The sequence below is a fragment of the Molothrus aeneus genome, chromosome 2 (assembly GCF_037042795.1).
Source record: "Molothrus aeneus isolate 106 chromosome 2, BPBGC_Maene_1.0, whole genome shotgun sequence".
In the NCBI taxonomy this organism is placed as follows: Eukaryota; Metazoa; Chordata; class Aves; order Passeriformes; family Icteridae; genus Molothrus; species Molothrus aeneus.
The window spans coordinates 21,631,358-21,658,115 of record NC_089647.1 but is presented as its reverse complement, the minus strand read 5'-3'; the positions used below and the strand labels follow the sequence as shown (position 1 = coordinate 21,658,115).

The 26,758-nt window shown below is 46.9% G+C and overlaps 2 protein-coding genes and 1 long non-coding RNA gene across 5 annotated transcripts in view; 2 read left to right on the top strand and 1 right to left on the bottom strand.

Moving 5' to 3' along the window:
• The window catches only part of NME7 (NME/NM23 family member 7), an 88,692-nt gene extending 87,834 nt beyond the window's left edge, over positions 1 to 858 (top strand). For all 3 annotated transcript variants that reach the window (XM_066572080.1, XM_066572079.1, XM_066572078.1), the window contains one exon: positions 593 to 858. In XM_066572080.1, the coding sequence (XP_066428177.1) occupies positions 593 to 625 (33 nt within the window). In that variant the 3' untranslated portion in view covers positions 626 to 858. The remainder of the gene's footprint in view (positions 1 to 592) is intronic.
• ATP1B1 (ATPase Na+/K+ transporting subunit beta 1) lies at positions 669 to 15,693 on the bottom strand. Its single transcript, XM_066572082.1, has 6 exons — positions 15,419 to 15,693; positions 12,735 to 12,863; positions 5,474 to 5,629; positions 4,613 to 4,797; positions 2,665 to 2,745; positions 669 to 2,067 (listed from the first exon to the last, which is right to left on the bottom strand). Exons 1-6 carry the CDS (start codon positions 15,516 to 15,518, stop codon positions 1,801 to 1,803), a joined length of 918 nt encoding a protein of 305 aa, XP_066428179.1. The 5' UTR covers positions 15,519 to 15,693; the 3' UTR covers positions 669 to 1,800.
• Positions 15,694 to 15,893: 200 nt separating this feature from the next.
• On the top strand, positions 15,894 to 20,763 carry LOC136568818 (uncharacterized). The gene is made up of 2 exons (XR_010785284.1): positions 15,894 to 16,511; positions 16,718 to 20,763. It is a non-coding gene; the product is annotated as an uncharacterized lncRNA (long non-coding RNA).
• Positions 20,764 to 26,758: the final 5,995 nt, after the last annotated feature.

The window sequence follows — 26,758 nt, the reverse complement described above, 5'->3', positions numbered from 1 at the left end:
TTCAGCATCTTGCTTCTCCAGGATTGTGTGTTCCACTTAGGAAGTTTTTATCAAGCCACTTGCTCTAGGATAGTCCTGTTGTGTCACTTTACATGGAGACAGTTTCCCTGGTAATCTGCGTCATGCAGCACAAAGTGAGCCTGACTCCTGCACAAAGCCAGCTGCCACATTTTGTCATCTCTGGGAGCCCCAGCAGGCAGAGCCTGCCCTCAGCCCTGGCCACTGGCCCAGCAGTAACACAGAGCAAGTGGCTGCCCTGAAACTCTTGTGGCTTCGCTATGCAGCCTCCCTTCTGGCTGCTGGAAGCTTTAACCTGCACTGAGGATGGACAATTTTATCTGGAACACAGAGACTGTGCCTCCAGAGGTGGAACGTGTGCAGTAAGTGGGAAGAGACTTTTTAGGATCCTGACCAGCACACACAGGTGTTCCACAGCAGTGTCTCATGCAGGGTAGGGAGAGGGAAAACAAGTAATGAACAGACCCCAGCACTGATGTGTAACAGTTCAGTGTTTCAAATGTTTCAATCATTTCAACTCCCGTGTGCTGAGACAGTCTGGGAATGATAATGATCCATTTTCTGTTTGAAATAGGTGCAGTACTTCTTCAAGATTCTGGACAACTAACAGGCTCCATCCTTACCCACTGCAACAGACACGCACACAGAACTGTGTGTTCATTCATTTATTTGTCCAATGTTTCAGCCTGACTGAAATACAAGATCAACAAGAGCACTGTACTCCTGGCTATTATTACATGTTAGAACATAGAGTTTTGCACTTTAGACAACATTTAACACCATTCTATGGGGTACTGCATTGCTTTTATAAAGTTTAAAATAAAGATTTATTTTCAAACATGTGACTTTGGTTTATTTCATACATTACACTTTCTTGCAGAAAAAATAAAATTGTACAACTGCATAAATATAAAATTCTTCCACCATGAAAATGGCTAAAACATTCAATAAAGACATTAGCACCACAGTGTGCGATGCCTTCAGCAGGAAAAAAAAAAAAAGAGAAAAGAAAATATACAAAGCAGAGTTATGCCTATCACCAAGGAGAGTGATAGCCTGACCCAGTCTCTCACACAACATACTGGAGGATAAGGGAAGAGGTGGAGAGAGAGACAGCATTCGCTACAAAGCACAGTACACAATCACCTATTCTCTTTGACTTCACTTAAGTTAGTTTCCCTGCCACCCCTCCAAATAAAATACCCTAACACCACAAAAAAGCCAGAAGCCTTATGGAGTGCTGTTAAATATCGGATCACAGGTGGGCCTTTCTTTGAAAAGGAACAAAATAATGAGGTTTCATGCCAGTTCTAGTCCCATTGAGTATTTACACCTTGGACAGCAAAAAGTCTTTGCTCACAAGAAGTAGAAAACAGATACAATACATGGCTTGAAAAATGACCAGAGTATGCACCTATAGTACTGTACACTAAATAAAATACACAAGGCAGCAATACTTGGGGGCCAGAAACACTGCTTACTACAAGTCAGTTATGGAATCATAATTTACAGTAAAAATGGGCATGTCCCAAGGCTCAATTTTGTTTTCTTTTGTCATTTACAGTAGAATAAATATTTGTTGCCTATTGCTACACTTTGTTTACATTCTAACCTAGTAAATGCAGAAAGCTAGTGTAAAGCATATAGATTACGTGTAGGTCCCATACGTATGACAGTTTGTTCAAGACTAGTAGGTTTTCTTTTTTGTTCTTTTTTTTTTTTTTAACCTTTTTAAATGGCTAGGAGAAGGAGGAGGGGGGAAGAAGAGAGTTGTGCTTACGATCAGCTGCTTTTTATGTCGAATTTAATATCAAAGCGTCCCTGGAAGCGGTCCTTGTCGCTGTAGACGATGTTCTGCCCGTAGGCCCTGCACTCCACGCGCACCTCCACGTCATAGGTCAGGTTGGTGAACTGCACTGCCACCAGCGGCTGCAGGTACCGCGGCTGCAGCAGCTTCCCGTAGTAGGGGTAGTACTGCAGCCCGAAGCCAGGGTAGCCGCCCATCCCATAGTACTCTACTGTGCCGATTTTGTCTGCATCTTCCTCTCGCTGCAGGGGGGAAGAGGAGGCACAAGCAATGACAACCACCCAAACTTCGGCAGCCCTCAGCTGTATCAGCAGCTGATTTTCAGTGAGACTGTGACCTCCCATTTGGTCAGTGCTGGTTCCCACTGTGACAGTACAAGAGCCACCAGTGGTTTACAGGACATGTCAGGGCACATCAGCCAGGAAAAGGGCTTTGCCTAATTTAAAGCCTCAGCCACTTACACAGTTAGAAACCATCAGGGCATCCTGTGGTACAATTGCACAGGCTTTAGCTACACAAACTTTGCTGTTTCTCAGCTGCTTTGCCCATGCCAAGTATGAAATATCTTCCATGGAGGCCTTTTTTTTTTTGCTCCAGCACAGCACTTGGAAGCCAAATGGCTACTTTTGAAGAGAGCTTTAACTATCTTGCTTTTACCCCACTCTGTGAAGGTAGCACTAACTGATCCATCAGCAGGGCTTTGAGAAACTACTGTTATCCCAAGTAAGAACCACTCCATTAGTCTATGGAAAGGCTGGCAAGGGGATAACTACACTTGGACAAAGGCTTAGTCATCCCCTGCAGCTTCCCAACTCTGCTCTGTCACATTTCCAACTCACCTTGGCAACACAGTGGACAGGGATGAGATTTGGGTTGTATTTTGCCATAACCTCAGGAGGGAGGCTTTCATTGACTGGAGCCTAGAAGAAATCCAGAACAAGGGGATGTTACACACTGGACACTCCTCTGCAGACTGGAGCACCTTTGCAGCAACAAAGATCAACAGTACTCGACACACACCATTAACTGGAATCTCTTCTAAGCACAGTTCTGAGGCAACAGCTCTCAGTGGTTCTTGGGACAGACAAGTAGTGTAGCACAACTGGAAGCAGGGGAACTTGACCCAAGCAGAACTGCTGGCTGTTCTTACAGCTTCACCTGCTGTGGATACAAGCAGGTCAGGCTGGGTTTAGTTCCATGGTGCCCCTGGGGAAAATGTTTCATGGCAGTGTCTATAGCTAGTGGGGCTTGTTTTTGCAAGCTCAGGCAGTGGCAGGATTGCACTGGTGCAGGATTTGCCACCTGCCTGCCAGGTGTGTGTAATCAGGACTGGAAATGCACAGGAAAGAACAAAGTGTGGCAGTCTCACCCTGACACTGCTGAACTTCAACACCACCAACAAGGAAGAACAAAAGCTCTGGGTATATCAGAGAAAGGTGTGAGTGCAAACTCTCATAGTCCAACCACTAACCCAGCTGGTCTTTGGTCTTTTAAAGTGCAGCAGTATTGTTTGACAACATTGCAGTTTCAGATCTGCTTTACAAACATTTTTCCCAATGCAAGAACTACGGGGTCTCTGCTGGAGTGTGGAACCACAAATAAATTCTGCCTTGGATGCATTGTTTCTAAATGAAATCTGCCAAGTCATTCCGTGACCAGACCCTGCTGTCTAATGCAGTCTTGGAGGTCTCCAGAGCTCCATTGCAAAAAAAGAGAGGAACACAACAAACCCTTCTCTTTCCCAGTCATCAAACAAGCACATCTCATGTCACCCTACAGCCACCACAGTACATTCTACTAAAATGTTTCCACCACAAATCAGATAAACCGAAAGTTTGTCCATTTTTGTAGCACAGGGCAAGCTCTCTTTGAAGGAAAACATTCTTCAGGACTCGTTAGACAGCACCAATTCCCATCCTCAAGTGCCCTGACAGATGGGAGTGAAGGTGGCCTAGAACACCATTTGCACTGTTCTCCATCCAAAAGACAGAGTGGCAGGTTTTGCACACCACCTTATTCAACAGCACACGTTTTGCCACTGAATTCTTAAAAGAAATTTTTAGCATTTTAATGCACTGGGAAAAAAAACAGAAGGAAAAGCCATGAATACCCAGATTAACACCCTTCAGCATTACTGCAGACTTCCCTTTGAGTGAAGGGCAGAGCAACCAGTTAGGAGAGATATCCTAAAGCCTCGGGAAAACTACAATAAATTAACTAAAGACCTCCTCACCTTTCTTGCAGCTGTGCCTGACTTTCAAATGTAGTTTACTCTTCTGAGCCTGTGTTTCACTCTGGTATTTAATATTAGCATTTCATAAATTAATTAAGCAGTTATGGCAAGGCAGACAAGACTGCACTGCCTGAGGAAAAGAATTGAGTGGATCAGGGCATGACAAAATGTACTGATGTTACTACAGACAGCATTGGTCTGGGATGGTGGCCATGGAAGCGTACAGGAATTTAAAATGGAATTTATCATTTGAAGAAAATGCCCCTTTACAGCAACTCCAATAGCAGGCTCAGAAGTTACCAGATAAATAACCAGGAGGTTGCACTGTGAGGTTCAGTGCTACTTGTTACCAACTTGCAGTGCACACCTTTCACTGCTTTTCAAGTAAAAGCATTTTTGAAGCAAATTAGTCAAATTGTCTCACAGTTTATCCTCTGCAGCAAGGGTTTAATACTGATCTCTTTCTGGAGACCAAAAAGCAGGCACAGCAAATCTGCAGCCAACCCTTCCTCCTGATCAGTAGATTCTGCTAAGAAGGGAAGAAAGATACTTGCCTGAGGTTTGAAGCCAATAATTCTGTTGAGCTTGACAAGGATGCATGGTTTGCCATCCTTGTAGCCATAGGTGGGATCATGTAATCCAGAACAGTTTTCCAGCCATTCACGTTTGAATTTGCAGACTTTCTTCTGGCCCTGGGCATCATTATATGGTCCTCTCTCCTTGTATTCAGTAGGTGTGTCTGTCACAGCAGGGGAAGGAAAACACAACCACATGCATTGGGATCTTGTGCGTGTCACTTACACTTCCCCGGGGAGGTGGGATTTCCGTCACCAGGGCAGTTTAGGCACTCCACAGACTGACACCCAGCCACCCCCCAACATAAGGCTGCTCCCAGACCAGCAAGTTTTATGGAGCTTTGTTTTATAACAGATTTCTTCCAGAATCATCTGGCTCAGAGACCATTTTTTTCTGGGCAGCTTTTACAAGTGGGTTCCCCTCAGATTTGATACAGATGTATTATGAGGTGAGAGTCTCATTCACATGATTACAAATAACCTATTAAGGGTAAACACCTCCCAAACGTTTGACTGCATGGCACAAAGAGGACCAACACTAGCTTTAGCAAAGTCATCAATAAAACCCCTGTGGGTTTCAGAGAGAATAAGGTCAGTGCCATCTTCAGAGTCAACTGAAGAGTGAGTTCTCCAAGTGAAACATGGGGGTACCCAACCCTCCAATAAGCTGCTAAGTATGGCCCAGTGCGGTCTGCCCAAATTAAATTAATGAGCAGTCAGTTAACACACATGCCGCTGGAACAGCTGAAAATCCAGACCACCACTGCTCAACCTCAGCTTCTGGTAGACCTGAAAGAGCCATCATTCAGTCCTCAGCTGTAGGAAACAATCAAGACTTACCTCCACAGTCCTGAAACACAATGTTTTCAGTTTGTTGCTCATTACTGTAGTCCCTTAAGAAATTATCCAGGTTCCTCACATAGGGTTCATAGCTTCGGGGATCAGAAGCAGTAAAGGCAATTTCTGTCTTTTGAACCTGGGGGACTTGAGTCAGTCCTAAGAAAAGCAAAATCAGGGAGAAAACATTAAGTATACCTCAAAGCTGCACAGCCTCCAGGTGATACCAAGAACTTAACTCCTAATAATAATCTCTATTTTTCAGACTTAAGAACTTTGACAAAGCAGCTTAAGCTCACTGGAGGAAAGGTTCTCCTCTTTCCAGCAACAGTCTTAAATCACAGTGTTTGTGTCAGGTAAAAAGACAAAAATCACAAAATGGAGAAGTGAGGCTACAAAGTCTAGCCTTCCTTCAAAAAAAGCACCAACCACAGGTCTCCTGTGCACTTCTGCCTCCTCCTCGAGGACAGAAGGGAAGTGGCGTGTGAGACCAGCCACACAGAACGTAAGTATCCCTAACAGGCTGCCTTTAGTGTCTGCAAACTCTGTGTTTAGGATACAGCACAGCTGTACACTCGTGAGCTCCTGCAACAAAGACAAGGTTTCCCAAGTCCGGTCACACTCTGCCAGCTGGAATCCATGTGGCCTTTGTGTGTCTCCCCTGTGGGATGCAGGGCAGGAGACATTTTCTCTCTTAGTAAATTCAGCTGCCTGAGCACTGCCTCCTCGGGTATTTCTGACTGTAAGAGAGCTCAGAAGATGATTTTATCTGCAGCTCATCACCAAGAAGGTGAGTAGGAAATGCCACCAAACAGAAGAATTGTTTAAAAGACTCTCTAGATTCTGGGCTGTGCAAACCAGCTCAGATTTAAACTATAATAATGATGCATGGAGAAGAGACTACAAACAAGAAATGCCTACAGATAATGAAAAGCACAAACTTCCTTTGCTCTTCATTGTGGAACTTGTAAATAGTTGCTCCTATGCAATGTTTAGGTCACATTTTAATTAAAAGTATTGATGCATGGCTAATACTTTAATTCAAGTAATGGGAACCAAGTTCATACTGCTTTTGTGGCAACGACTGATGTACTGATGTTACTACAGACAGCGTTGGTCTGGGATGGTGCCATGGAAGCATACATGGAATGGAAGCCATGGAATTTAAAATGGAATTTATCATTTGAAGAATAATAGTATAATAGTATATACATTATATATATTGTATATATTATATTATTATTATAATTACATATTAAATATTATATTATTATAATTATATATTAAATATAATTATATTATATATTATAATATTATATATATTATAATAAATAATAGTAATTATTAAGAGCCTGACTTCAGTTCAGTTTGTCCTCTTCATTTTAGCAAGATGAAGAAAAGGAGCAAGGGAGCAGCATTTGCTTTGACACCTTTCAGAACAGGCCCATTGCCAAGAAGCTCTCTGGTGCAAAACTCAGGCAGCTTAGGCAGCTGGCCCCAACCCACAAGAGCTTGTGACTCCAGCAATTTTTCCAAAGCCACTTGAGTGCTTCTGCTCAGTCCCTCCACAAACCAACTCACCACTCCCCCCACCCCCCTGCCACTACCCACCAATTTGGAATTTGTAACCTAGGACAAAGATTACCTTTGTTCCCCTAAACACAGCTCCTGGTCACCAAAGATTGCGAGAAGTCCAGCAAGGAGCTCCGGTGTTTCAAGTTTAATTCCTGAAGCAGCTTTTAACTGCTCAAAAATCCCTCTGCTACAAATGGACCAGGTTGAGTTTACAAGTTTAGAAGCAATTCTCTATTCCTCTAGCAGAATGACATCCTACCCTCCAAAGTCAGTGGCTTTCAACCCTTTTTCGAGCAATTACTCATTTTCTTGCTTCAAGAACAGTTTATATATAGAAAAAATACACCAGTTTCCATTTTAGTAAGGGACTTCAAACCCATCCTGCGAAGCCCTTCTCATGTTACAACTCAGCTGGGAAGAACAGACTCAGTCACCTGAAGTGGCTGTCTGGAATTGCAGCAGAAGCAGGCCAGGCCTTAGGTCCTCTCCCGGGTCTGCCTTTTCCAGAGTTCAAGTTACAGGTGACATCCATATTCACATACATATTCAAGTGTATAAATACAAAAAAAGAAAAAAAAAAAAATCAAGGAAACGTGGCCAGGCTTGTTTAGTTCCAGTCAGGCAAGTGAAGTTGTCAGTTTTGCTCAGGATCTCCCCATCTGTTTCTTGTCTTGGCCAAGGTAACACATAGGGCACCCACATAGGCCTGGCAAAGGTGATGTAAAGGTCAGCAATAATCTCTGTGGTTTGTAAAAGCCACCCAGTAGAAGATCCCTGTTCTCTCTTTAAGAGAGCCTGGCCACTGATAGATGAAGTCCAAAGCCAACCCTCTGCCCATCAGACAAGTGACTTGGCTGGAGAACAGACTGCCATCCCAAAGCATCCCTGTCTTGCACATCTCCACAGAACTGCCATGAAGCCCAGGCAGTACGTCCAGCAGCTGTTCCAGCAGCCAGAACAAAGGAACCACTGTTCCTGCCAGGTAGCTCGTGGCCCAAATTGGGCTGTTTTCTACCTAACTGGGAGCATTTCCAGGTGGATGGATGAACCAGACTAGACTAGACTTTGGCACACAAGTGGTTGCTTTGTTTAGGATAGGAGCAAAGTGGAGATCAATCTTCCCACTTACAAAGTAAGAAATACAATCTTTATGAATATTAAAGACTTGTAATGAAAAATACTGTTATCCTAATTAAAAAACTGTGTTACTGGCTTCTACCATAACCTCCATTCTCACATGCCTGCAACTGACTGGATGCAAAGCCCTAAGCCCTGATGTATCATTTCCTTCTGTACATCCCATAGCCAAACTAAAAGCTGCAGTGGTGTTAGCAGAGCAGCACTATCACTGAAACCTTATGCAATCTTGTGTGGAAAACCAAGCATGTTGTACAATGGCAGAAGGTAACCTCTGCAGAACACTAACATTTCTGGAACATTCTCTCACCCCCACTTGGCAACTTAAGCAAGCAGGATGAGAAAAAATGCTTAAAAATTGAGCCCTGCAGTACTACCTGGCATGTATTGCTAGACACCCAGGGAAGAGTGTGGCTGGCATAAATGAAGCTCTTAGGGGCTGCATGCACATGAGGAAGCCATTCATGAGCAAGTCCTATGGGGGAAAAGAAACAAACCCACAGGTGCTTTCAGAGCCAGAAGTCTAACAACCCTCTCCCTATCCTCAGACTATAATTTGTATGACACAGCTCTGCATCTCAAGCTATTACAACAGAGATGCACAGCAGATGTTATGCTGTTCTTTCCACACAAAACAATGAAGTAACTCGTTGCTAAAATAAAGACAAATTAGAAAATTGCCACAACTGACACTTCAGAGTGCCTCGTTAGGAAATAAGACTCTCATCTTCACTTGGCTGACACTGTCCATGTAAATGATGAGCAATGCCTTGAGTTGGTAATGGACACCACCTTTTGTTGGCTGTGACTATACAAGGACATCAAACACCCAAAAAAACCCACGTAAAGTCATTTGGGTTCTTTTCTTTGGCTACAGTTCCACTTCCAAAATGCCACTGCAGATTAAAATCCTATTTATTCAAGTTCATTTAAAAACAGTTTTCCACATAGATTTTATCATTCTAAGCTGCAACAGCAAGACTTCAGGAGAAGTATCCGGAGGGTAAAGAGGAAGAAACTACAAGTGGGAAGTCAGGCTTATTATTAGGAACAGTCGTATAAGGCCATAGTAACCACTCTTGCTCCTTCACACCGTGCTCATTTCCAAGTACCATGTAATCTTTGTTGCAAATGAGTATGAACACTCCTGAGATGACACAGACAACAAATTGAGTGATCACTACACCCTCCCCCAGCTCACTATGTGAGGATAGATTTTAAAAGCCACCATATCAAACAATGTCCTTCCAAGCTTGCAGTCAACCTCATGCCCAAAGTGCAAAAAACAGGTCTGAGTTTTCTGCAAATGCAGCAAAACCTGCTTGGCTGCAACGTGCTGGAGACTGAGATTTTCCCAAGCACAGGTGCTGCTGAGATGAGAGAAGCAAAGAGGTGCAACCTCCCAGGAGACAGCACACTCTCCTTTGAAGTCTCCCTGCCACCTTGCTGCTGCTGTCCAAGCTAAATAAGCCAAGTGGGGAACACACACCAAAGCAGCCTTTCTATGATGCACTCACTGCCCAGCAGAGCCTGAAGCAGGAACACCTGAAATCCCCTGGCTGGAGCAGGGATTCTTCCTTCCAGCCACCAATTACAAAGCTTTGCCTCAGGCTGCAGTGAGCTCTCTCCCCTCAGCCAGCCTGTGACAGACTGCTGTTCCACGGGATGCACACCACAAGATGGCAGGATACACAGCCCAATTTGTATTGGGGTGGGGAGGGGGAGAATGAAGCATTATTTTTAGGATGCTTCTTAAGAGGCAATATCCTCATCCTTCACTAGTAGCAGGGTAAGTGCTCTGTGTTCAAAGCAGAGTCCGAGCCTGCAGCACAAGTGAAACTGGGAGCTGGGGCTGTCGCAATGGCAGGGCTGATGGGCAGGTGAACTGCACTGTCCCTTCCCCCACAAGACAAAAGAAAGAAAAAAAATAGTCTAATGGAAAGGTACAATACTCAGCTTGCCCTGAAGCCCTGTATAACATTCCTGTTGTGTTCAATGCAGAAACCAATTACCGTATTAATGACACTTGGCTACAAAAATAGCACTTTATGGCTTTCAAAGTTATACCCATGTCAATAACTCAATACAACACCCTGTAGGTTCTGCTGCTGTTATGAAATCTGTTGTATTTCAGAACAAGAATGATATTATAGCAGCCCCTACAGCATTTTCTCTTGCAAATCCTGAAGGCAAGTTAGTTTTCCCTTTCTCAAAGCATTCTGAGCTGACAACAACAGTGACTTGCCCAAGAAGGACAGAACACTGTAACAAGAATAAAACCAGCTTTTCTGGCTCCCTAGAAAATCCAGGGCTTTATCAAGCTGCCAGTATACTTACTTGGCTCACAAGTTTTCCCACAAGAACGAGGAATTAGATTTGCACAATATCCTACTTTATATAGCTCATCATTTGTAGGTGTCTCAGATCACAGAAAGTTCAAGTTTGGTGCTCACCACACATGTGTTCCTTGACAGAACAGCAGCTGTGCTTGCAGCACTGGGGAGAATCCTGCACAGCCAGAGAATACAGGGATTGCTGACCCCCCAAACAGCAGTGCAGCCACTCACTACCTGTCAGTGTCTCTGAAAGCCTGCATTAAAGGGCGATTTTGGACTCACAGTTTAGCAGCTGCTGTGCTACAGGACAAGGAATGTACTGGATACTAAGTGCCAGCCTCTGCCATGCCCTACACCAACTTGTCTACATCTGTAGGAAGTGCTGTCAAGTGATGCTCTGCAGAAGATCCTGTTCTATTTACTAATTATTTCTTTGAAGTTTTATGCATATGTCATTGCAGCTTGGTTCAAACCCCTTGTTTACTGGCTCCCCACTGTCCCACACATTCGAGGAGGTGGATTGTGTTCCCCTTGATTTCAGTACCCATTACAAAAGATTCCTAACAAACTTGTCATTGTTCCTCCATTTTGATTTCTGCAGTACACATTACAAGACTGTCTTGAAATTAAATTCCTTTTCTTTGTCAAAAAAAAAAAAAAAGAAGCCCCAGAATAACTGGTGCAGTATGCAATTAAGATATTTATAAAAATCCTCTGCAGGGTGAAGTCTTTCACAAAAATTTTACCAGAGTTGCTTTGAAATTGGAATCATAAACTGCTGTTTCATAGAAAGCAATCCGTTTACCTAGAACAGGTAATTATGTGACATCTGGCTGAACAGCAGGGCTATCTGGGTGAGACCTCAGATCCATGGCTGCCTTTGCTAATTATTTCATGAAGGGGAAAAACACATTACTGAGTAACAATTACCCCAGCATTAGCCATGTTGGCTTTTCAGATGCAGCCAATGGCTCTGGGCAGTATCACTGACAGTCTTTCCTGCAAATGTCAGGGTCCACTACAGAGATTAAAAGAGCTGCTTTCAGTGCTTAAGACAGCATTTGCCCCGGCCATGGTGGTGGCACATGAAGACGTATAACACACTAACACAGGAATTTCGAGCCTCTGTTCTGTGTTTAAAGCATGTTGGTAGAAAAGCAGTTATCTGGAAAAGATGACTTAGCTGAGTTGTAGCACCATTTGGTGACAGTGACATTCCCTGTGTTTAGGGCAGGGATTCACAGCACAGCACTACAGGTAGTGGGGCTGCAAGACGGCACAGCATCAGGGCCAACTTGTGTAGCTACAAGCCATCAGCGTCACAATTGTCACTTAAATGCCACTGTTATTAAAAGCTTCTGAACTGTTTCACAGAGCAACTGGAGACAGATCGTTAGGATGCCCAGTGCCAGGCAGCCTCAAGGTCATTTGCAATGTGGGAAAGCAGCAGTTGCGCAGCTCCCCCTGCGCTCCAGCTCCCGGCTGCGGCGGGAGTCGGATAGCGCAGCACAGCCTGAGCAGGCGGAGCGCAAACCTGCGGCAAGGGCCACGTGCTCCTTCTGCCCTACCCAAGGCCAGCTGGCCAAAGGCACTGCTCAGGCATCATTTTGAGCAGAGATTTCTACGTCTGTGAGGACAGGTCACACAGCAGCAGCTACCAGACCCACCCAACCCTCCCTTCACCTCCCATGCCAATCAGTTGCAATTCCCACTAGTGAGTGCCACAGCATTTCTAGAGCACAGGGTACTTTGGTGTTGGATAAAACAATTCCATGAGCACTCCCAGAACTGGTACTGGTACACCGCTTCCACTGATAGAGCAGACATTTTATCTTTGTCCCTTCACTTACCCATGTGAACAGAGTGGTTCTGAAGAAAGAAAAACCGAACTCAGCTTCCTCATACAGCCTATTCCCGAAAGTGAAGCCTTTTAGCCTCACCCCATCACTTCAGCTTAGGGGAAGGGAAAACCAAAGCAGGTTCAAGTTCCTCTCAGAGAGGAGACGTTTTTCCCGTGATGTAACCTTTAATTCTAGCAGGATTTTCTTCAAGCCCCAGTACTGTTAACACAGAAGGCTGAGAACATACCCACCCCCTACAAATATGTGTTGCAGCAATGACACGCTTATTTCATCCTCCTTCTTGAGGTGAGTAACCAACCTCGCCTTCCCAGAACAGCTCGCACGAAGTCAAACACGAGCCTCCTATTTAGTTACCTGGAGGCGCCACTCGATCCTGATATTTGGGCTCAAATTCACTGACAGTGAGCAACATCACTTGGATGGTCCCAATGAATATACCTGCCAGGCAACCGTAGAAGATGACATAGAAGAGGAGGATCTTAACTGCAAGAGAAAACAAATAAAGAGGAATCAAATCAAGCCCTCCTGGCAGTCATGCTTCAGGACAGCACTTCCAACCTTTGCCACTTGCAAGGAGGTGCCCAGCACACAAAATTCAGATGTTGCAAAGACATCTATTTAACAGTGAGATTATGCCCTGATGCAGACAGGAAATGTAAGGCACTCCAGTTGTTTGGTGGTAGGGAAACATGAGCTCCTGAATGAATCTGTGAATCAGGGTTTGGGCTTATAAAATATAAAGACTAAACCATGTTCCCCCGCACCTTCAAGGATCCCTTGGCTGACCCAGCACCACCACCATAGGCCCCTGCACTTGCCAGGATCAGTGATCCAAGTGCCCCACAGCAAGCATGGGTGTGCTTGAAGGATACTCATTCCACATAGCTCTGGGCTCAAAGCTATTTCCAGGAGCAGTATCAGTAAGTGTTTCATTCACGTTTACAAGCCATTGTAAAGCCTGATCTCTTCTAGTAATTCAGGCCATCACCTCCAAAAAAAGGACAACGGGTAAAAAGTTCAGGCCCAATTAACTTCAGTACTCCATCTCAAATGTAGGAAAGTACTCTTAAGGTGTCAAAATACTGCACATTTACAAGGCTTGTATACCTACAAAGACACTCTTGCACTGCTCATACCAATTAGTGAATTACATAACCATGAAAGACTAAATGTAGTTTCAGTCTAAAAGGAGCATCATCTAGAACCATCTTGAGGGGGGACTGGGAAGAACGGAGAAGAACGGAGCTCCAGCCCAGCTCTGGGTATCAGTTACCAGTTTACAAGGATTATCTGAACAGATTAACTGCAGGGTAACATGCTGTACTACACACCACCAGGCCACCTACAAGGGTAGGCCAGCCCATGCCAAGCAACTGTATTGCTCATCAGGCTGCAGGGACAGGCAGAAGCCAAAGACAACTTGAGAGCGAGCCTACTGGATATCTCAGACTGCCCTCATCTAATTGCAAACAAAACAGATGTAGTTTTTTTGAAGACTTGAAGTGATGAGCTCCCAGAGAAGGGAAGTAAGTAGTGGGTGGAAATATTCCTCCTCACTCCCCAGTTCCATCAAAAAAAACCAAAAACCTACATCATTAGAGAAGCCTCACAATGAAAGCTGGCATCTGGTTGTTCTAAGTCTATGAAAGACAGGCAAACAGGAGGGCCACCCAGAGAAACAGAGGCTGACGGACACTATCAGAAAGGCATTCCATCCTCTTGTCTTCCTCGAGTGCACTAGAGGTAGCCAGGGCTGGAGGGCAGAGCTGGGTGCAGTAACGTGGTGCTCCAGGAGTTAAAGCACTCTTTGGTATCCAGGCAGCGTAAAGCAAATGGCCGTGACGTCAGGGACGTGTGGAAATTTTTTCCAGAGCACGGTCATAGGAGGTGCTGTTGTAACAAACCAAACACTAATGCTGTTGTCTGCAGCGTAATGCCTTTGAGTTTTGTAACATCAAAAGGCAAACGCTGGGAGGTAGCTTATTTAATCAGGTTGCCAGCCAGGATGCTCTAAACGCCAAAGACACCTTAAAGGTCAAAACCACTCCAAGGTCTCAGAAAATACACAGTGGGTCTAGAAATCGAGCACCACGGGGTTGAAGGGAAAAGCTTCTTGCAACAGGTAGGCTTATAACAGAAGAATCTAATCGGCAGCCTGCAGATCAACTCAGCAAATGGAAATCAGTCCTAGGCAGATAGGTACGGACACTCTGGGAGAAGGACCTGGTTCAGCCTCCGCGTTTAAAGCGCTGCGCAGTTGCCTGGTGCCTCAGAAGCAGAAAATACCTCTCCATGCGCACCCACAACCCCATTCTGCTCACGTAAAGATACGGCAGAAACCTGCTCTAGTCCACCTGCCAGAGCTGCCGGCTCTGGATGTGGCACCTCCGAGCCGATCCATTACAATAGGAGCTGAATTCAATATCGCAAGGGTGGCAACACCGGCTGTGGTTGGCAGCAACTGGACAGCTGTTATTAGCGTAAAGAAATTAAAAGCCTCTTTAAGCTAAATGCAATGAATACAGCACAAGCATTTATGAGGAATGCACATAGAGCCATTTCCTTCTTGCGGAGATATTAAAAGTCAATTGTTCTTTCTCAGCGGAGTTAAACTCGCTTAGTTTCATTTATCCAGAGAAAACAGAAAAAAGAAAAAGCCTCTGTAAGGTCTAAGACAGGTGAGAGCTGGGAAGTCAGGGTCCCCCGACGGCGATGCTCCCGGGCCGGGCCAGCCATCAGGAAAGGAAGGAGACCCAAGGACGAGGTGCCCTCGACAAGGTCGGCCCGACCCCGCCTCACCCCCGGACCCACCTGGAGCCGCACTCGGGGGGCAGCGCTCGCCGGCCCCCGCGGGGCCCCGGCGGACACTGAGGGGAGAGGGCAGGGGGACCCCGTCCCTGCCTCCCTCACCCCGCGGGGACACCCTGCTGCCAGCCCCCCCCGGCCCCGGCCGCAGCCCCGCCGCAGCCGGCGGAGGCGGAGCGCCGGGGCCGTGCTGCAGCGCCCGCCGCAACGCCGCCCCCCGGCCCCGCACTCACACCAGCTGCCCCCGGTGCGGCCCAGCAGCTCCTTCTTCTCCGAGTTCCAGATGAATTTCTTCCAGTTGCCATCACCGTCCTTGGCCTTCCCGCGGGCCATGGCGAGCAGCGGGGTGGGCGAACAGCGTGCAGAGACCTACAGCCCTCAGCAGGCGGAGCAGCCCCAGAAGGTGCGGATGGGTGCGCCCGCCCCGGCCCAACGGGGCAGAGTGGGGGAGGCGGCCGGGGGGACGCGGGAGTGACAGGGGGGAGCGCGGCGGAGGGCACGAGGCACGGAGCAGCCGCGCTCCCCGCGCTGCGCCCCTTCATATACGCCGCGAGCTCCGCCCTGCCCGCGCTGCCGCCAATGCGGATCCGCCGAGCGCTCCGCGGGCGGAGCCCGGGGCGGGCGGGGCGCGGTGGGGGCGCGCCGACGGTGGGAGCGTCAAGGAGGGGGCGGGGGGCTGCGGCACCGGCGCCGGGGGGAAGGGTGGGTGCGGGCGCCCACTGCTCACCGGAGCTCCGACCTGCTGGGCCGGACAGGTGCGTGCGTGCTACCGCGGGGGTGCGTGTCCCTTGCCCGGCTGTAGCTGCGGGCGTGTGTGCGCGCACCCGCACACCTGTGCGCGCGCTGGTCCGCACACGTGCCCGCCCGTTCCCGGTATTCTCGCCCCGCCCGCTCCCTGCGCTCCCTGCTCCCCGCAGCACAGCCGGTCGGCTGGGCGCTGCTGAGCACCGTCCCTCTCCTGTTCCTGGCGCCTCGCGTGGCCGCCCGCCCCGCTCCGCCGGGCCCGCCACACTCCAACAGGCTCACGTGTAACACGGCTGCGGAATAATGAGCGCCGACAGCGCTCCCGTCCCGGCCCCGCGCTCCGCCGCCCGCGCCCTGGGAGCACTAGTCGGGAGGGGCCGGCAGGGGCTTCCTGGTGGCAGCGGGCCTTGCCCGTCCCCTGTGGCGGAAGGGACACGACTTGCACATGCGACAGCTGCCGCCGCCGCCCTTGCGGGGTGACCTTCAGGGCGCTGCACAAACGCCACAGCCGCCGGCAGCGCACCCCTGGCCCGGCCGGGTGGGGTTGGGGGCTTCTCTGCGGAGACACTTCTGTCATCACAGGTAACCAATGTGCCTTGGTCCCCTGGTACCATTACAGGACAGTTAAATTAAATCTGTGCATCCAAGCATACTTGGGTTTACTTCTGAAATTCCTGTCGGGTTGTAATATTGTAGTCCACATATTTTTTTGCCCTTGATACATTCTCTGAACTTTAGCTCCATCTTTCTTTTTTTTTTTTTCTTTTTTTTTTTTTTTATTCCTTAAGGTCTGGAGTTGCAATGAATGCACATAAGATGAGCCTTTCCATGGTACTACCTAGCAGGTGCACATTCTGGCAGTTCCCTGCAAGAATGACCTAGCCTGGAATCAAGGACCACCCAAACTCAACATGCTCTTCTCAGGTCTCAAGAAGAAGTGGTCTGGCCACCATCATCACATACCCTTCCTAAGCCATTAAAGCTAGCATTTAGGAGCAAGCCATAATGAGGCACCCTTCTCCATGGCTACAACCCTGAACCAGCCCCTGAAGCAACAAGACCTGCTTTTTTAGGCCCTCAGTCTTACTTTGCTGGGGCCACTCTAGGTCCAGACAGGCCAGATACTCTCTATTACACTAGTTACAGCTACACTCATGGCAGTGGCTGAGCATGGCTTCCTTAGCTTTAGACATGCCACCAGACTTCTCAAAGCCATGAAGGCTTATGGGTTAGAGATACATGGAGGTTGTGTGCCTAGAAGACCTGGAAGTGTGTGTTTATTGGGAGTGTCTGGTTTGATGAATGCACCTTGATACATTATACATGATCAAAGGGAGCCAGGTGTGCCACACAGATTTTCATCCTGGATTAGAAGAATCAGCTCTCAGTGGTGTTTATGTGATGGAAAAGAGCCAGAGAGCTACGGAGAAGAGGATAATTGGAATCTCTATTTTCTCCTTGGTGTCTGGGTCAGAGCTGGTCTTTTAAAGAGTCCTCCTGATGGTGGTTGATAACAAAAGCAAACACAGACAGCAGTACCTGATACCCAAGCGAACATACTCTATGCTGCAGGGAGGGCAGTATCAGTTACAACTTAAGGCAGCTGTGATTACAATCAAGCCAATAAATACACAAGCACTGCTGAAGGAAAAACCACCCATTTTTGACTCCCCAGACCACTGCACAGTTGCTGCTCTTGCCAGATAGCCTGTTTCTCTCAGCTGCTGGGCTGAGAGCTTGCTGCTGCAAGTCTGCAGTGGCAACTGAGGAGCTGAACCAACTTTCCTTCTAACGCCCTGGGTGCAATTTTATAGCTCAGGTGTGCTACCCTATAAAGGACAGTAGTTAGGGAATTATGTATGGGTGCATGGTGGTGTCACCCAGGCATGAAATCTGCTCACCAGACAGCCTGTTATGTCTCATGTTTTCTACGGGCTAGGACCCAGTTCATCTGCTCTGTGGGACAAACAGCACATGAGTTAGCTGTTTGTCCCACAGAGCAGATAACTCACAGCAGCAATCTGTGCAGCCCTCTCCTTCCTGCCTTCTGCCTGAGCAATAGGGTCATCCAAAACAAAACAGGCATGGGACATTCAGGGAGGTTCATGGTGACACTGAAATCAGGGAAGATTTTAATGGAGATGCACTCTACCACAGCATTATTTCCTATGACCACAGAAAGTGAGTTTGGAGAAAGCAACTAGAGAAGATCTAAAGAACTGTATTACAATTACATAGTAAATAGCCACCCAGAAACACGATCTTCCTCCTGCAGCATGGCACGCCATCACTACAAGCTCCAGTGCTGCTGGTCGAAACTGAGCTACAGGAGCTCCTGGCTTCATCAGTGTTTGTTCAAGGATCACTGGGAAACTCTCTCCTCTTCCTGCGAGCATTTGTATTTCTGTATAAATACACAGACAAGTCCTGTTGGGTTGGTGGTGGCCAGAAATATCAAATCCCTGTGACTGCACAGGCTGGGGCATGCAGGATGTGGAATGGGCAAAATGCCCTTCATGAGGGTCTCAAACCATTCCTGCCAACCTTTTACAAAACTGAAGACTCTGTCCTGTGCATGCTCAGGACATGCACTTTACCTTGATGTCTGTGAATTACCCTCTCAGAATTAGCAGCACTAATAGGCAATGAGGTGCCAAATTTTATTCAAGTTTACTGTTTGTTTGGCTGCTCAGATACCAATCAGGCAGTCTCTAAGGCCACAACCGTATGATCTGATTTTTTAAGGCGATAAGGGCCTGAGGCAATGTTGGAAACTGCCAAGACCAAAATGTGCAAAGCAATGCATGTCCAGGAGATTAGCTGCAGGACAAAGGATGGGGTCAGGGAAAGCTATGCACTGACACCTAGGAAGGAACAACCTACAGGATGAAAGCTGCTAAGCATTTACCTCACTGCCTCGAGCATAGCCATCAAAGAGATTTCCTGCTTCCTTTCCATCTCCTGCTTTGTGGGACTGGAAGAAGGCACCAAGAGCAGGGAAAGGTGCTCACTATGGGGCAGGAGGGTGGACAACCCTTTCTAATGTAGCAGCAAAGAGAAATGGCCAGTGCAGAGCAAAGCAAAGTAAGGATTTGCCTGGCTTGATTTCTGCCCCTTAGTGCCATTTTTGGGGGGAAAGGAGACTGTGCTGCTAATGGTCACACAGAAACTTTGGGCAATGTGTGATCTAGAAAATCTCTGAAGATGGCTGTGGGTGATGCTGTGATGAGCAGCAGCAGAGAGGCATGCCAGGACAGGGAGCAAGTCAGGTTGTGGGATCAAGTGCAAGTTATAAGGTGACAAAAGTGTGCAAAATGGCCTCAAGTCAGTACTATTCCATGGGCTGCCACTGCAAACAAATGGGGATGGGCATGCCCAGGAGCTGGAAAAAGGGCAGCTGCTCAATTGCTTGGCACCAAGCCTGCATCACACACAACAGGTGAGAGAGGATGAGGAGCTGAACGGCAGCCCTCAGACTGCTATCAAGATGCCAGATGGTAAACAGTCTGTAGTCCTCTGGTGGCCTTGAGGGGGACAGTAGTGACCCTCAAGAACTGCCCTCAGAGTCCCAGCAAAGTACATGCCATTGTTTGGTGCCCATGCGAGCTTTTTGGTCCTGCAGGACACTGCCTTGGGATTGTCCTCCAATTTTCTGCCTGGGATGTTCAGGAGAAAAAAATCCCATTCAGGGGCTGCTACACATAACACTGGCTCAAACAGGGTATGTTGTCTCCCAGGACAACACTGTCTTTCAAGTCTTCCTCCTTCCTATCCTTGTCCCTCTTACAGGTATGGGGTCACTAGCGATTAGATTTACAGACATATGCAATTGGTTCTCTGAGCACAATGACTGCACAATTTAAACAGATTAACTGCATATAGTTGTGCAAGGTGAGGTAACTAAAAGGTCAAGGATTCATGAACTAGTAGGCCCTGAGAAAGTAGATATGTGTAGAAATAACCTCCCCCCAAATTCAGACATGGGGACACTATTCTTTTCCTTAATGTCAGTTTTAGTTATGGTGGAGTGCCTCCACAGCTCACTCTTGGCAAAATGAGGTGTAAGACAACAGCCGATAAAACAGTTAAGTGACACTAAGGAGCATGTATGGATGGAAAACCAAAAAGTATCTGAGGCATTTGCCCAAAACTTCTTTTGCTGAAGAGGAAAACAAATAGCAGACATCAGCTGATCATGCTAAAGAGGATGGCATCCATCAGCTGGATTAAATGGTAACCAGGGAACAACAAAGACAATTTGGAGACAAAGAATGACTTGGTTGGAAAGACTGTATAAAAGAAAAATAAAAACCAGAAACGGGTCAGGGAAAGGCCTCAGACTGTCAGAATCCAGTCTGGCACATCACAGCCTTTGTGGAGGTCAGATGCAGCAGTTCCCCATCCATGTGACACCATCAGCAGCAGGCACCCAGTGCATGGCCTGACCCCATGGGGTGCAGCATGTGGGACTCACACTCTGGGAGGGGGTGAGACCTGCTGGTGTCCCTGCCTGCCAGCAGATGCATTAGCTGATTGTTGGGAGTGGTGTGGGCACCCCCAGAGCTGGAGTGGCCACAACTCCAGTGGGAAAAGGACATAACTGGGGGAGCTGTGCTCCCAGAAGTGACTCCCATGCCAGTGAGAGAGGGGTTGATGCCCACATGTCTGGGGATTAGTTACAAAGGTATGTTTAGGAACCAGCAGGAATTTATAAGTGTTTTCTAAGTGTCTAACCTAGTGATTGAACTGCTGTATTGCTGACATAGACCCTGAATATATAGTTCATGGATTGTCCATTAATTACATGTCCTTAATAAATCAATAAACCCTTTCAGTCCTGATTTGGTTTAATTTACGTGAGCTGAGCCACTTTTCCCTACCACAATGACCAGCTGATGCAGTCTTTTGACCAGTCCTGGAGGGAGAAAGTCTAAATGCTCAGTGATAGAAAAAAAAGATTCGCTTTATGTTGAACTGGTGACTGTGTGCAGAACAAAGGAAGGGTTTTGGGGTGGGCTGGATGGCAGGTGTAGACAGAAAAGGGGGATGCAATAGAGACTACATGATGTGTGCCTGGTGTTTGACAACTGGAATAAATACTTCTGGTGGACATTGTGGGGTTCTGGTGATTGCTACAGTGAAACCTGCCAGCTACCAACACTGTTCTGATGGAGACAAAGGCAACAGAAAGTTGGGAAGGCAGCAGAAGTCATATCATATTGCCAGAATTTTGCTTTTGGGCTTAGATGGAAAAAATTACTCTGATCTCACAGAAAATAATATGAAAATACTGTCTTCCATGAAACCTACCCTGTTTTCCTAGGCACATCTGGAAGTGATCACCACACAGGGAAGCAGCATTACTCAGGAACTAGCTATGAAGCTATCAAGAGCACATGTTTTGTGATAATAGGCACCTGGAACCTTACTGGAGCAGTAGCCAGCTTCCTGGTATGCAGCCACCAAGCTCAGGCAGCTACATGAGCTCCTGATGCAGCCAGCAGCTACAAGTTTGAGGCATTGATACAGCTTCAACCCTGCTGGTCCAAAAAAATTGTTCCCATTTGGCTCCTACTGGGTATCGAAGCACTGTGCACCGTCTCAACAGCTGCCAGCACTTTTCTGTTCAGGCAGTAAGATCACAGGACTTCATTCTCCACTTGGCCCTGATCATAAGCCCCATACAGGGTTTCTGATGAAGGTTGTATTTGGGCACCAGCCTGCTTGTCTGCTCCAGTTAGAGCTCTGCTGTCTCCAGTGCCAGCTAGCCTGGGACATCTAGCAGGAAACCAAGTCAAAGAACGAGAACTAAATAAACTCCAAAACTATTTTGAGGCCTTCTCTAAAAGAAAAAGAAAACCAAAATTTCTAAAAAGAAAAAATCAGAGTGGAAAAACAGTTTTTTTTAGCCATCAGGAGCAAGGCTTATCTAAGCAGCACCACACAGGACCTGGCAATGGGAATGGTAAGTTCAGGTTCAACTTGTTCCTAAACATCAGTGGGATGGTGCAGGATTTACAATGCCTGCCAGAGGCCTTTCTCCTTCTCCTCATCAGAGGTCTTTTCCCTGAAACTATTCACAGATGTATGTGGTAATTTTAAAGATTGCTCCAGCATTGTCCATACTAGAACTTCTTACCAGCTGAAGGTGGATGTCTCTGCAAACCAGAGAGCCTGCTGCCCACTGGGGCCTTCTTGGCAGACTTTGGTTTGGCTTGGGTTGTCTGGTTCCACTGTGACATCCTGCAGTGACCAACACTGCACCCTCACTTGAAGTGACACATGATGTGTAAAAACCAAACACATTTTCACTGGAGAATCCCTCTACAGTCCTGAACATCCAGTTATTATGACCAAAGACATCATGCAGCTGTGATGGAAGCTGTCTGCTTTAATTTCACTTGTATGAATTTGGTGGCATGGTAACCACTTTGGAGTCTGAAATTCCTTTTTCTCATTGAGCCAGTCCCGTGGACTGCAGCACACTACACAGCCTGAGAGGCATTATCATGCAGGCCAAAGGGGACAGACACATCCAACAGGTGCTTAAAAAGCACTTTTCTCATTATAATTCTCATATAATTTTTTATTATAATTAGTAGGAGTTAAGAACCTGACCTGTGTGAATGATTTAAAAAGATGGATGAGCCTCAGTGTGTTTTTAGATGCTTGTATACCTTGGAAAATCTGTTTTGCCTTTGTGCTCAGATAGGCAGGATATGTTTGACATGGACATTTGTACCAGATCAGTGTCAAAGTGAATCCATCTTGCAACATCATGATGGGACCTGGCCACTTATGTTGCTGGTGGCCACAGACTGATCAGGCATTTCTCAGAAACTCTCAATCCTGGCTAAATAAAATATCACAAGTGACTGCGACGGAGAAGTGAACACCATGAGCAAACAGCTCCACTCATATGTCTGCCCTAACAACGGGACAGGTCATGTGCTGTGATGCTGCTGTTATTGACATAAGGTGATACTTTTGTTTTTCCCTTCCTCCCTATTTATCAGCTGAATAACACAAATCCTTGGAGGATATAATCATGACAAGACCTCCAAGTCAGCTAGTTTTGAGTTATACTTTTTCTTTCACAGGAAACATCCCCAAAATACCAACATGCAAATGTGTTCTTCTGCATGTTAAAAGAATTCACCAGGCAACCAGGACCAGGAAATGAATAGAAATTTCTTTTTCTCCCCACCCATATTTCCTTTTGGAAAAGCAGTCACTTGGTAATCAAAGATTAGCTCTATTGCCTGATATTCAAAGCGCTTCACAAATGAACACTCCTTACCAAAATGGTCTTAGCTAAGCAGTTTTGTTACAAGCTAGTTTTGGTCACTTGTAAGCACATAAGACCGGCAACACCTGGAACATGCCAAAGGTCCATTTAATCCAGTGTGTCTTCTCCAGCTGTGGTCAGTACCAAATATTTAGAAAAAGAGCCTAAGAAGAGGGCAAGTACACAGTGACCAGTGTGATCTCCCAGGTGCTAGGAATCTGTCACCTAGGGATTTCCCAAGGCAGGGAGTACACTGGCAGCTAAGTAAACTGGGCGTACTCCCCAGCCTAATCTGTGGCTCACTTTGGAGAAGCAGTTTGTATCCGGCAAGTTGCACCTCACCCTCCAGCCTAATGGTGTGACTGCAGCCCCTGCAAGTTCACCTGGGTTGTTGTAGTGTGTTTTTATACTTTGTAACACTTTGAAGTAGCTTTGTTTTCTATCCCCATATTTTTCCCAAATGGTTTATCCCAGACTGCACCCCCCTCCCTTTACCTGTGTAATCCCTCTCCCTTGCTGAGAACATCCACAAATCCCCACCCTGGCTCTCTGTCAATCACTCAGCATCCCATCCCCTCCATCTAGAAGCTTCGGTCTCAGGTTGTCAAGCGATTAGCCAGAGGCTAGGGGTCAACCCCCCAAGCCTTGCCCCATACACTGTCCTAAATGTCTAGCCCCCAGTACCCACCCGTTAGGGTCACTTATTGGTTGGTAAAATGTTATCTACTTTTGGTTTCCATCTTCCTTTAAATGTAACCGTGGCACATCTCCCGAGGTGCTCAGCAGGAGGCCCCCTGAGGAGTAGGAGCTCCCCAGAGCCCCTGAATAAAACCTTGGATTAAGCCCTGCTAAGAGTCGGCCCTTTATCTTCTACCGATGTCTCTGGTGTCTCTTCTGCTGCAAAGGCGACCAGCCCAGGTGCCCTCAGTACCCTCGGGGCACAGAGAGTGTCTCCCCACTGTCGGCCATGTTGGGGCTGCCCCCGGTGTCTGCTGACTCGGGACTGGCCCAGGGTTCCTGAGAGGCTCACAGAGGGACAGAGACACTGGGTGAGCTTTAGAGTCCAGTGGGGTGCAGGGGTGTGGGAGGTGTCACCACAGCCGCACACTGCACAGAAAGAGCCAGCACTGGCCTGTCAGTGGTGCATTTCACCACGGCCCAGCAAGAGGGTTCAGAGCTGTCCCTGGTCTGGCTGAGTAAGTCACCATTAGCCTCAGAGTGCCCACAGATCAGCCTTCCCATGGGTGTGCAGTTATAGGTGAACCATAAACCTCAGTGGACACACCTGATGAGGGAGGTACCGTACCTGTCTTACTGTCACGCTGCTATTTGAGCATCCACGTGTCAACACCACCAGAAAACAAACAACCTGCAGCACAAGGGTGCGCAAAGAGAATCTTTTTCCTTCTTCAGATGCAGCCTCCTAGCCCATGGGAATTGCTTCTCATTTTTCCGGCAAAATGACCAGCTGAGTTGGCCTTTGTGTCACCTGTGGTGACTCACTGGCTCACTGCTCTGCCCTTGCTGCATGAGGCTTGCCACATGGAATGACACATTCTGCTAGGCCCATACTTAATTTATAACTGCTAACTAATTGCATAATGGATTAGATAGCAATGTCCCTGGTCTATATTGTGTTCAAAATGCCATCTGGAAGTAGGCTGGTGTGGTTAGTAAGATGGCTGCTTTCTTAAACCTGATACCTTTGTAAGAGAATCTGTCCCAGCATTATTGATGAGGCAGAACTGTACAATAAAGATGTGTATTTTATTCTCCAGGAGAAGGTTCTTGAGATGGCAAACATTTGGTCATTGGGAAGGCTGATCGGTATGCTTCATTCCCATGGCAAGCACTGGGATGAATATCCTGTTATAAATATAAAGCAAATAGTTTACTCAAAGAGCTTTAAATGTCATCAGTCTCTTAGAAAATGCATGTCAGTAGTGCTCATGTGACTCTGAAAGCAGTGTGGCTGTTTAGTATAACTTTTGCCTCCACTTAGGCCCACTGGGTGTCCATGAGTGAGAGCAGCTCTCTGTATAACTGACAGCCCTGTTCAGGTCAGGGAGGCTCTGACCCGCCTCTGAACTGACAGTCTGAAGCACTGTTCAGATACTGCTGTTTCAGTTCTTCCACGTTTATCTCGGGGATCAGATTTCCAGGAATCTGCTGCAGTTGAGTTCCCCTAATGAAATGGCACAGGAAAGTCACTCACATCAGGCACTGAACAGCCCTGCAAATCCTTTTCTCCCCCCTGGACTTCCAAGCACACTAAAGACTAAGTGCACATCCATGGTTCTGGCCTTGTTTCTGGTAGGTGCATGTGGGACATGGGGAGCTGGTGGCAGAAGAAAGAGCAGAGCCAGTGTTTTGCCACCTCAGATATGGCTCTGTGCAGGTGACAGTACTGTCCTTGCCAGCTGGCAGGTGTCTAGAGAGGCTGCAGCTGGGAGCCTTGCACAGAACCATGAGCAGCTGCCCAGACCCTGTGTCTGCTGCACTTAGGAGAGAGGGCTGTGCATGTCTGGCCCTGTGCCTCTGGCAGAGCAAGGTGCTTTGTAGGTATTGGGGAATTGGGTCTGGCAGCAGCACCCTCCTAAGGCAGGGAAGTCCCCAGATCATCAGTGAGAGAAACTGTGGGTTTACCTACATGGAGATGCTCCTGAAACCTAATTTGAATGAACTTTGCAAGTGATGAAACTTTAAAAACTTATTTAAACCACATTAAAGCCACATGTCGGCACTTTCGATTAAGAAGACTATTTGATTTAACCCACCCTAATTAAAGGTGTCCACTTTAATACAATTGACTCACCTGTTTAAAATACATGCCTCTATTTCACTTAGATGACTTTTCCCCTCCATTTTCTTTTGTAAAGCTATTCAAGAGAGAGAAGGGTCTTGTATGGGATTAGCTAAAAGAGGTGTCAGGAGCAGAAATGGGGGAGAATAGACATACACAAGTACTCAGGGAAGAAACTTTTCTCTCCACTGTCATTCTTCCCCTTCAGGAGTTGTTTTCTGCAGATCTAGCACTCTTTTTCTATCCTTTCCACATTAGGCTTTGCAACAGACCTGAACAGGAGAGGCAAGATGGGAAGAGCAAGATAGTGGTTGCCTTGTCTGGCTCCAAGCAACACTGTGCAAAAAATTCATGAAAATGCCACAGTCCTTTGAGACTGCAGTCTAGGGAACATTTATTATGCCCTTCCAGCACAACACAGTATAATTTCATTCCATTACTTCTTGAGTCTGCCTGATAGTTTATCTTTGGCTGAAGCATAAAGTCAGGTATTTGTTGCAGTGAAATTTTCCAGGAATTTTGCTGGATACATGCTTTCAATTGAAATCAGTTTTGCTTTTAGAAAACTACTCTTTTATAATCTTTTACCCTCTGACAGACATGCCTTTCTGAGCAAAATCATAGTCATTGCCTTCTTGGGGGTGCAGCTTTGGTCTATAAGCAGTTTAAAAAACCTAAAGGGAGAACACCAATATTTTTTCAGGGGGCTGAAATTTTTATACCAGCAAACTTCTCCTA

What these genes read in the sequence shown, in the direction of transcription:
- ATP1B1 (XM_066572082.1), bottom strand. Translation starts at nt 15,518, where the DNA reads ATGGCCCGCGGGAAGGCCAAGGACGGTGATGGCAACTGGAAGAAATTC. An exon ending in GGATCGAGTGGCGCCTCCAG is followed by an intron (nt 5,630 to 12,734) that starts GTAACTAAATAG and finishes TGCTTTTCTTAG; the next exon opens with GACTGACTCAAGTCCCCCAG. An exon ending in TGTGTTTCAGGACTGTGGAG is followed by an intron (nt 4,798 to 5,473) that starts GTAAGTCTTGAT and finishes CTGCTGTGACAG; the next exon opens with ACACACCTACTGAATACAAG.